Genomic DNA, 10,750 nt, shown 5'->3' with positions numbered 1-10,750 from the left:
AGAGAGACCCTGTCTCAAAAAGACAAAAAAAAAAAAAAAAAAAAGTAGCTATGCCATTCCCTCCTTCAAAGCTGGGATAGTCTCCGCAAACCTGGCCCAGCCTCAACTCCAGCTGATTGTCGTACAGGTGCACCATTCTAGCAATGCCAGGTTTCCAGACTACAAAATGCAGCTTCCACCTCTAAGTATTTGTGTATTCTTGTTCCCTTGCCCAGCAAGCTTCTATTTCTCATTTGAGATAGACCTCAAATGTCCTCTTTTCTATATCCAACTACAGTCCTCTCCCACCACAAAACCCAAGGCAGACCTATGTCTTCCTTCCTGTGCCCACAGCTCTTTACCCAACCTACAGCACAGAGCTGCTGCCCACTGATTGATATACGCCTAAGACTGAGTTCGCTGATGAGCACATCACTCACCTCTTATCTCCAGAGCCTACCAGAATGCCAGGCCCATACGAGGACCTCCAGGAAGGCTGCTGAATTAAATATAATCATTATGCTGCTGTGAGACTCTTGCTGACACTGGCATCCAGAGTAAATAGAGCTGGGCTGGCCCTTGCCAAGAACCATCCCCAGTGCTGTGTCTGCACTGTCTCACAGAGTTCGCACAATAACCCAAGAAGGTAACTACTATCATCTGCATCTCACAAATGGGAAAATGAAGGCCTGGAAAGGCTTAATGTCTTGCCCTCATTCCCACAGCTATTAGTAGCAGTGCCAGGATTTAAACCCAAGCACTAGATTCTGAAGTCTGTATACTGTGCTTTGCAGACTGTGTTAGAACAGAACATACCTGTTTCAGGAAACATGATATGACCCACATACAGTGCATGTACCTCCATGTACTAAAGAATGAGCTGGTTTGGAACTGAACTCTATCTAACGGCTTTAACCAATTGATTTTCTAAACATTTTCACATATAAAATGTTTTATGAAATAAGATGTGGATACTAATCCATTCTGTTGGGGCCCTGAACTCAGGGCCTACTTTTTTCCCACAAAAGAACCCACTTCTTTTAGTATGTCTGATTTCCTTCACTGAGGAAACAAACGGAAAGATGTTGGTTACTAAAAGGAAATATTCTCCCTCCCTGGTTCCCTGCATCAGGAAAAAAAAAAAAAAAGTGAAGCCTACCAGGACCAGAGCCTACTTACCTGAGGCTTCTTAATGCATCTGGGAGGTGGGGGTGAAAGAGCAGGTGTGTCCAGAAAGGGCACCTCTGTCCTCTTTCCTTGCAGTCAGGGTGCAGGAGTAAAGGGGAGGAGCCTAAACAAGCCCCCCCAGTTTGCTGTGGAGGAAGACTAGTCCCTTCTCCAGCTGTTTCTCCCGGGCCTCAGGATCCTCGAGCCTCTGATTTTTCCGAAACTCACGGCGGACAGAGGCAAAGTAGAAGTCTCGATCAGTGTAGCGGAGGTCTCGTCCCTGGCGCAGCAGAGCCCGGTAGAGACTCAGCACCGCCTCTCGGCTCCACGGGGCCATGGGGGACAAGCAGGACTGGCGTCACGCTCTATACAGAAGAAAAAAGGACATGGCTAGAATAACAATTAATGGCATTGCGGTCTGCAGAGAATGTGCAGGTCCGGGGGTTTTAATCCAGGAATCAGACTTCCAAGGTTACACTTTGACTTCACTGCAGGGCCAGGACTGGACCTTAGCCTTCCAACACCCCTTTCTGGCAAAGTACAGGTTAAGGTTCACCAGGGCTTGGAAGCCGGACTGCCAAACTGGAACCCTGGCTCTGCCACTTACTTTGGGTCAACTTCTTAACCTCTTGAGCATTAGCTTCCTCAATTATAAAAGGGAAACAATGATATTACAGGGACAGCAACTACTACTTTGAGAACTTCCCACCTGTAAAGCACCTATAACAGAACTTCATCACAAGGAAGAGTCCAGAGTGCCTGAAGTCAAGAACTCAGCCATATTTGAATATGGGCACCACCACTCTGATGAGCGGCATCACCTTGGGCAAGTTTCTAACCTCTCTGTGCCGTGAAAATAAGTCGTACTTTGTCCAAATGCTTGATCTGAGCATTAAAAGAGTGAGACACATTTAGAACAGCACTTGGCACATACTGACCAGGCAAAAGCTACCACTAGTGCCACCTTGCCATGTTTGTACATGCTCAACAAATATCACATTAAGTTATACACAAACTGCCACTGTCTTTCTTCAGTAACAACAAACCCTTACCCGGGTGGGAGTGTTATCATCTGTAAAGTGCTTTGTCATCGATTACACTGTAACTAGGACCCGACGATGTGCTCGGGGTTCATAATAAGAGGGATCACTTACGAGGGCTGACTCATTACCAGGCACGTTCTAAGCATATCTCACTAACAACTCATTCTATCAACAACCCCTTAGCCCCTGGAAGCATGCAGAAGTAACCCGTGGGCAGGTGCACAGCTGTAAAGGGGAGGGGCGTGCTCCTGACCAACTCTGGGTGCACTGTGAGTGACCGTGTGCTGGGGTCTTCCCAAGTATGCAGCACTTCCGGGCACCCCAGGAACTTTCCCAGCAACATGCCTGGCACATAGCAGGGGTTCCAAACTGCTGAGTGAAAGAAAACTCACAATGTCCTTATGGGAAGAAACGATCACCGCCCCGCTTCGCAAATAAAGAACTGCAGCTGAATGGGGAAGGGACTTGGGAGAAAAACGAGCCGACCCTTGGACCGAAAGCCAACTCGCCACAGCCTCAGTCCGGCCTTACTAACTTTCTGCACGAGCTTGGGCAAGCCACCGTCTCTGTCCCTTTTCCCTCAGTTGCAGAAGACCTCCGTGGTGGGGCAGAAAACCAAGCAACAGAAAGCGACCGTCACTCGTGGGGTGTTGCTACAAGGTCGCTGGGCGATGGACGGCGGGGCCCGGCCGCCCCGCAGCGCCTTCCCCGGCCTTGGCGGCGGGACCGTGCGGGGTGCGGGGCCCCTGAGGCCAGGTCCGGCCTGCTCCCGAGCCCGGAAGCCTCCGGAGGCTAAGCTGGGACACGAAGAGGCCTCCAACAGAAAGCGCAGGGCCGGCCGGGGGAAGCCCAGACACAGGCCGGGAGCCAGCGCCCGGGCGGGATGTGGGCGCCGGCAGCGGCCCTGAGAACGCCCTCACCTCTCTCACTCACCCGCGGGCCTCGCGCGTTAGCACTCCTCTGGATTCGCCTCTTGCTCACTGCCTCTGCCCGGGTCACCCATCAACATGGCTCCTTTACTTCCGGGACATGACCTTGCGCACGTAGCCGGGGGCGGGACTGAAGGGAGCGCGGAGGCGAGTGGCGGCGAAGAAACTTCCGGTCTCCTCCTCAACCTCCCTCCCGAGGCGGGGCCGAAAGCGCCGTCGGGCCACGCCCCCTAGAGGCTCCGCCCATTGGCGTTGCCACGCCTCTTGCGAGACGTCACTAGGGCGGGGCTGTGGAGGCAGAGCAGGCCGGACTCGCAGAGAGGTCTGGGCAGAGGGCTGGCTGTGGGCATCTGCGGGTCCGAGGGAGGAGAGAGGAGCGGGTGTGCTCCAGCTGCCAGTCCCTGCATGTCGGGGCAGTGCCTGGGCCCCTGCCCTGTCTACTGAAGACCTGTGGCTCCACAGAGAATTCTGGTACTGAAGGTTCCTCTCTAGGCTTTCACAGCAACCCCCGACCCTGCCCCCGATGCCGGCAGGCTTTACCCTTTCCTCAAGTTCTACCCCAAATGTCCCCGCCGGAAGTCAATTTCAGCCCCTCCCTCCTGCTCTCCAAAACATTTCTGTTCTTCCTTTGAGCCCCACAAAACGTCTGTACCCCCATGTCTCTTAACCCCACCGTTTGGACCTGTGATATGCCAGGCACTGCTCATTATCCATTTGCTTCTCTGTCTTCTTAGATTTGAGGACGGGGCCATGTCCCTGGGAAATCAACACAACCCCACCCAACCCTCAGGATCTGGCTCGGTGAAGCCAGTGTTGCCCCAGGTTTTTGACTCAGGGCAGCTGACTGTTCCACACTTCCTGACCTCCCAAGCCCCAGGCAGCTGTGAGGACTGAATGGTCTCAGGCAGGAGGCAGGCAGGGTTACCCAGAACTTGTCTGCGCATGCCTTCCATCAGGGACAAATCTTGGGCCTCCAAAATGCAAGGCACTGCTATAGACACCGCAGGAGACTGACCAAGGGCTCAGGAGCCAGGGGGAATAGGCGAGCCAGAGTGAAGGCTGCTGGGACTTTGTATGGACCTGTGGTGAGGCCTGTCTGCTAAGTTTACAGCTTTCCAGGGAAGAGCATTCCGGTTCTGGAGCAGGAGGGCGGGTGAGAAGGTCCTTATGAGGAACAAGTTCTGAAGCCAAGGAACAGTGCAGTAACTTGAGTAGTTAAAATGATCTTTAAAAATTAATAGTTTTTAAAATCACTTATAATCCCAGCACTCGGGAGGTTGAGGCCGGAGGATCATTGCAAGTTCGAGCCCAGCCTGGGCTACATAGTGAGTTCAGCCAGAACTACACACAACACCCTGTCACAAAAAAAAATAAAAATAAAAAAAAAATTTAAAATTGTTTTTTAAAAATTTAAAACATAAAAAAGCCTGGAGATGTGGCTTAGTGCAAAGGCCCCTGGGCTCACCCGCCAGGCTTGGTGATGCATGCCTGTAATCCCAGCACCCAGGAGGCTGAGGCAAGAGGATCGTTTCAAGTTCAAGACCAGCTTCAGCTACAAAGTGAGCTCAATGCCAGCCTGAACTGCATGCATAGCGAGACCCTGTCTCAAGAAGAAATAAAAAATAAATAAATAAATAAACACCAATTTCTTCGTGCTGAAATCATAACCCCCTCCCAGCCCTCCAGGCCAGCTTGTCTCCATTTTAAAATTTAATGGCTGTTTGTTCTACCTTGTCTATAGATTGGAGCACTACTATGTCCTCCAAGATGTCAAGGTGCAGACTAGCCGCCCTCTCAATTTGATCAAACTGTAAACAACTTTTTCCATGTTTTCTGAGTTTAGGGGCGGTTGTTGCTGTTGTTGCTGCTTGCTTGAGACAGGGTCTTGCTCTATAGTTCAGGCTGACCTTTTTTTTTCTTTTTTTTTTTCATACAGGCTCTCACTATGCAGTTCAGACTGGCCTTGACCTCACTTTGTAGCCCAGGCTGGTCTTGAACTCGCAACGATCCTCCTGCCTCAGCCTCCCGAGTGCTGGGATTACAGGCATGCACCACCATGCCCGGCTCAGGCTGGCCTTGAACTCCAGAAGATCATCCAGGCCGGGTGTAGTGGCACACACCTGTAATCCCAGCACTCCGGGAGGCTGACGCAGGAGGATCACTGTGAGTTTGAGACCAGCCTGAGCTACAAAGTGATCTCAAGGCCAACCTGAACTGCACAGCAAGACCCTGTCTCAAAAAGACAAAAGAAAAAAAAACAAAAAACAGAAGATCATCCTGCCTCAGTCTCCCAAGTGCTGGTATTGCAGGTATGCATACCACACCGGTCTTGCTTTATGGGTTTTTCTCATACTCTCAGGGGCTGTTAAGCAGGCAACCAAACTCAGAGACAGGGGCCCAGGTCCAGGCCTTTGATCGGGCCACCTGTAACAGTGGCACCTGACTTCTCTATTAACAGCATCTGGCTGGCTGGAGTAACCATGGAAACCAGGGCCTAAGCAGGGAGGCAAGGAGAAGCTGTGCCACACCTCCAGCCAGAGGACAGGGCTGAGACCAGGGAGGTGACTGGAGAGTAAAACAGGATCAGGTCACTGGGTGGGGTCTGAAGAGTTTTCCCAAAGAAGAGATGAAGTCCTCAACCTGGTCTATTAGGATCTTGAGGGCCGGGCATGGTGGCACATGCCTGTAATCCCAGCACTCAGGAGGCTGAAGCAGGAGCACTGTTTCAAGTTCGAGACCAGCCTGGGCTACAAAGTAAGCTCAAGGCCAGCCTAGGTTGCATAGTGAGACCCTGCCTTAAAAGAAAGGATAAAAAAATAAAAAATATTAGGTTCTTGACTCTTGTCACAAAACAATTTCAGGACACATGAGTAAGAGGCATAGACAGGTTTTATTAGGCAGGGATAAAGAAGTACACACTCACTGGGCATGGTGGTGCACACTTGCAATCCCAGCACTTGGAGGCTGATGCAGGAGGATGGCCAATAGTTTGGGACCAGCCTGAGGTACATAGAGAGTTCAAGGACGGTCTGATCTACATAGCCAGACCCTGTCTCAAAAACATAAAATAAAAACAAATCAAAATAAACAAGAAGCTTAAGTGGCGAGACTAGGAACTGAGCTCGGGTCTTGAACCATCGCTAGGGCAAATGAAGTCAGAACCAGGGCACATGAAGTGGATAAGGAGTTGTTGTCCGGGGACACTGAAATCTAAGGCCAAAGAAGCAAAGCACTCTGGGAAGGAACGGTCAGAAGCGGGGGAGGGGAAGGACATCGTCCTTAAGAGGAGGGCAAGGTCACAGGGCCAGTTTGGCACTGTCCTTCCCATGTAGCAGCTGGTCAGTGGCTGGCTGCTTCGGGGGGCGGTGGGGGCAGAGGCCGGGGCTGGAGAATGAGTGGGAAGTCAAAGGGGGACACTGAGTCTGCCGGGGAGTGACAGAACAAGATGCAAGGACAGTCGGGGGGACGAGCCCCACTGCGTGTGCTGCCTCTGCCTGGTTTGCTTTGGGCTCAAGGGGACTTGTTCTGTCCTGCGGGGGCGGGGAGCAGCACCAGGAGGGAAGCTGAGAAAGCCAGAGGCGGGAGCCTCAGAGGAGCGATGTCACAGAGACAGGAGAGGGCAGCCCGGGCCTCATGGGACAGACCTGCGTCCCCCAGGCCCCTTCCTCTCCTTGGACCAGCTGGACCCCTAAAGACTGGAGGCCCTTGGTGGATGCGTCACCCTGAAGTGGAGGGATGTTGCTGGTGGAGGACAACAGGGCAGAGCTCAGCCCAGCCCAGCGCCGCTGCAGTCACAGAGGACTCGGCCGCTCCCAGAGCAGGGAGGCGCCGGGGAGCTGGAGATCGCTGCCCCGAGAGCTGCCTCTCAATTTGTGGGTAAGGTTAAATTTCCTGAAAAGAGCCGGGCGTGGTGGCTCACACCTCCAATCCCAGCACTGGGGAAGCAGGAGGCCCACCAGAAGTTGGAGGCCAGTCTGGACCACCTAAGGAGTTCAAAGCCAGCCTGAGCTACAGGGTGAGATCCTGTCTCAAAAAACAAACAAAAAAATTTCCTGAAAAGGAGTATGAGGAGGCTGTCTAACACCCATATTTATTTTACAGAACTCTATTAATTTCATGAGCTTAAAAAAAAAATTTCATGAGCTTTATTATATTATACAACGTGTGCTTAACAGGAAAATAAAATACCAATGAAATAAAGTACTGAATTTTTGGCTTCCTTTTTTTTTTTTGGTGGTGCTGGGGATCGAACCCAGGGCCTTGTTAAGGCAAGAGCTCTACCACTGAGCCACCTCCCCAGCCCAGCACTGAATTTTTTAACATTTATTGAGTTTATAATAAACCGATCCTTTTTTTTTTTTTTTTGTCTTTTTGAGACAGGTTCTTGCTATGCAGTTCAGGCTGGCCTTGAGCTCACTCTGTAGCTCCTGCCTCAGCCTCCCGAGTGCTGGGATTATAGGTGTGCACCACCACGCCTGGCTGATATTTTGTGTGTGTGTGTGTGTGTTTTGGTACCAGGAATCAAACTCAGGACCTTGAGCTTGTTAGGCAGGCACTTGTGACACTGAACTATATCCCTGTCCCTAAATAGGTATTTTCAACATCAATTGTTTTTTAGTTATAAAATCTAAAAGAAAAACAAATTCCTATATGAGCTAAAGTAAGAATAAAAATAAGACTCTGCAACAAAAATCTTAACTTCATTTATGACACATAAGGCAGTCTTTCACACCTGAAAACAGAATGTTCCATACACAAGTATCGCTTACACTGATAAGCATATGTTTTGTTTTGTTCTCGTCTTTTTTTGTAGGACCTACTTAACATCTCACGGGTATTGCTGTTTTGTTAGGAAGTTTTTATTATAAATGTGTATTTAACAGGAAAATAAAATATCAATAAAGTATCAGTTTTTTAACATATTGAAAGTTTACAATACTTCAGAGGCTGAGGCAGGAGGATCACTGCAAGTTCGAGGCCAGCCTGAGCTGCATAGCAAAACCCTGGCTCAAAAAGACAAAATAAAAAAAAGAAAAAGTTTATAATAAACTTTAATATTTTCAAAATCAACTGTTTACAAAATCTAAAGAATAACAAATATATAAACTAGAATTTAAAAAAACTACAACAAAGAATCTTTACTTCAATTATGACAGCTAAGACAGTCTTCACACATGCGCACAGCATGTTCCATACACAAGTATCGCTTACAGAGACAGCACTTGTGTTTTGTTTTCCTGTCTTTTTTTGTAGGACACACTTGACATCTCGCTAGTCTTGCTGTTTGATGAGGAGGTTCTTGTGATGTTTCACCTGTCTGCTCGCTGGTCTGCTCCAGAATTCTTTTGCATTCTTTGGGCAAACACATACTGTTCTTTCTCTGTTGTAACTGATCTTTTATCAATTCCAGTCCCAGTTCTCTAAGAAAATCTCTCTGTGATATTTTGCGCTTGTTATTTTCTTTGTAAACTATGATACTATTTATGCCTGACATGTTTAGGATGGAGTAAAACACAACCATTGGCCAACGCTTCGTGTTCCGAGAGACATCATACTCACTGCATAACTTGTCCACAACATCTACGCCCCGTTTTGTTCTGTTGTAAAATGTGACAATTTCTGGCTTCATTCGTGTTGAGGATTCACTATCAACCTTATCATCGTGGTGTAACGTTGACAGTATCAATACAACTTTGTTTTTCTTTGCCATATAGGAGGCCAATGTTATGTCTTTCTGAAATCCAAAGATTGTACTATACATCTCTCTATTGTGAACTTGCAACATTTTTTCAGGAATCTCTGCTTGGTTCTTGTGAACAGTTCCTGTGCTGGTCAGCTGGTGTTCTTTTAGCAAATGTAACATCAGTGAGTAACTCGTGAACCAACTGTCGAATGTGACATTTCGGTTACTTTTTGAAATAGGTGCAATAAGTCTGTTCACAACATCGTATGGTTTATTACTGCAGGAATAAAGACCTGGTGGCTGAGTTCCAGGATAAATTTCTAAATTCAAGGTGTAAAATGTCTTCGCATCGACCAGGGAATATATTTTTATACCATATTTGGAAGGTTTATTTGGCATATATTGCCGAAAGCTGCAACGACCACGAAATGAGGCCAGTTGCTCATCAACTGTCATGTACTCAGAGGGCATATACACTGCTTGACAATTTGAAACAAAAGTTTCAAAAAATGAGCGAATAGCAGCCAAATTGTCGGAATTTTTTCTTTCTTGGCGGGTCTTTTTGTCATCGAAACGTAGACAATTTCGAAGGACACCAAATCTCTGGAGTGTCATGGTTGTTCTAAAAATCTTAACGCCACATCCATCACTTCTCCACAAATCCTTTAGATTCTCGTGATTATAAAGTCCTGCTATATACAACAGACCTATGAAGGCTTTTAGTTCAGATAGTGAGGTGTCATGATAAATATATTTTTGAGTACTACTATTGGTACATACAGAACGTTTTAGCTGTATTTCATTATTAGTGTATTTCACAACATCTTGTAGCATATCATCCGTTACAAATAATTTCCAACATTCAATCACAGTGCTGGCATTCTGTCCAATAGGTTTGACCCCCGGCAAGACCCTAATAACATTTTCCGAACTAGTTCTAACGTCGGATGATTCGGGTGTACATGCCCATCTTGTACCATTTCGGCTAGTCAAATATTTATTGCCATTACTGTTGTCTTCCTCGTCTGAATCAAGGTCTTCATTCTCTACTTCTCTATCTGTCATTTCTTGCTCAGTCTCACTGTCGAAACTTCTTAGGCTGACATGATCCAACTCATCCTCGGTAGCCGAATCACCTGATGACTCACTTTCCACCTCCCCCCAAAGCTGTAAGAGCGGGTTTTTATGTGACATTGTACTGAGCGGGGCTACTTCTACAAGAAAAATCAAAACATTTAATGAAACAAATTATAAATGCACAAAAATACAACACGGAGCACAAGGTGGGGAAACACTCACCCGTCGATAATTTGACACAGGGGCGTGACCCTCCCACTCCCTCTGCAGGAGGGCGACCGCGAGCACCGCGTCCGGGACGCCCCCGGGGCAGCCACTGTGTCGCACATCCGGCTTCCGGCTTCTGCTGGGCTAAAGTAAATGTTTTCATTAGGAAGCCATAGGTTTTACCCCCGATCTTACGCACCAAGCGTTTCCCGGCCGCCCAGAGGAAGGCGCTCCTCCCGCGACCCTACCGAACACGGCGGAGGCGCAGAGCACCCCGCCCCGCGGGCCGGCGACGGCACACTCGGGGGCCCGGCCTTCGGCGGCTTGCTCCGCGGAGTGGGGAGCGGCGATCGCTGAGCGAGGGCACTTCGGAGCGCGCGCCGAGGTGAAGCAGCAGCAGGAGGCGGGTGTGCATGCTGTCGCACCGCGACCGGCGACCGGTCAGCCCGGCGTGGGGCAGGGGCTCCGGATCCACGACCCGCCCATCCGCCTGGCGGGTGCGCGTGGACGCTGGAAGGGCTGGGTGCGCTGGCCGTGCGAGGCCCGGCAGGGGTCGTCCCGGGGCTCGGGCGCACTCGCCTGGCGCGGAGGCCGCTGCCCGCTAGGCAAAGCAGGCGCGGGTCAGTGCTAGGAGATCCCGGAGCCCCGGGGTCCGAGTCCCGCCC

The 10,750-nt window shown here is 49.5% G+C and overlaps 2 protein-coding genes across 5 annotated transcripts in view; one reads left to right on the top strand and one right to left on the bottom strand.

Annotated features, from left to right (window-relative positions):
- Window positions 1–3,317, bottom strand: part of Mief1 (mitochondrial elongation factor 1) — a 14,086-nt gene extending 10,769 nt beyond the window's left edge. For 3 of the 4 annotated variants that reach the window (XM_005379297.2, XM_005379296.2, XM_013511528.1), the window contains exons 1-2: window positions 3,123–3,317; window positions 1,159–1,511 (exon numbers count right to left, since the gene is read on the bottom strand). The gene's annotated coding sequence lies outside the window, so the exon portion shown is untranslated. Of the gene's footprint in view, window positions 1–1,158; window positions 1,512–3,109 lie in introns of all 4 variants that reach the window. The other variant, XM_005379298.2, reaches the window with a different exon arrangement.
- A 3,536-nt stretch (window positions 3,318–6,853) lies between these two features.
- LOC106147908 (translation initiation factor IF-2-like) overlaps window positions 6,854–10,750 on the top strand; it is a gene marked incomplete in the record, with an annotated part of 4,539 nt that continues 642 nt past the window's right edge. The window contains 3 exon segments of the mRNA XM_013511306.1: window positions 6,854–6,994; window positions 10,149–10,196; window positions 10,252–10,373. Of these exon segments, the coding sequence (XP_013366760.1) occupies window positions 6,854–6,994; window positions 10,149–10,196; window positions 10,252–10,373 (311 nt within the window).

The sequence above is a fragment of the Chinchilla lanigera genome, unplaced genomic scaffold (genome assembly GCF_000276665.1).
Source record: "Chinchilla lanigera isolate Chin_1 unplaced genomic scaffold, ChiLan1.0 scaffold00012, whole genome shotgun sequence".
Taxonomy (NCBI): domain Eukaryota; kingdom Metazoa; phylum Chordata; class Mammalia; order Rodentia; family Chinchillidae; genus Chinchilla; species Chinchilla lanigera.
Note: the sequence above shows the minus strand (reverse complement) of the source record. Positions and strands in the feature narration are given on the sequence as shown.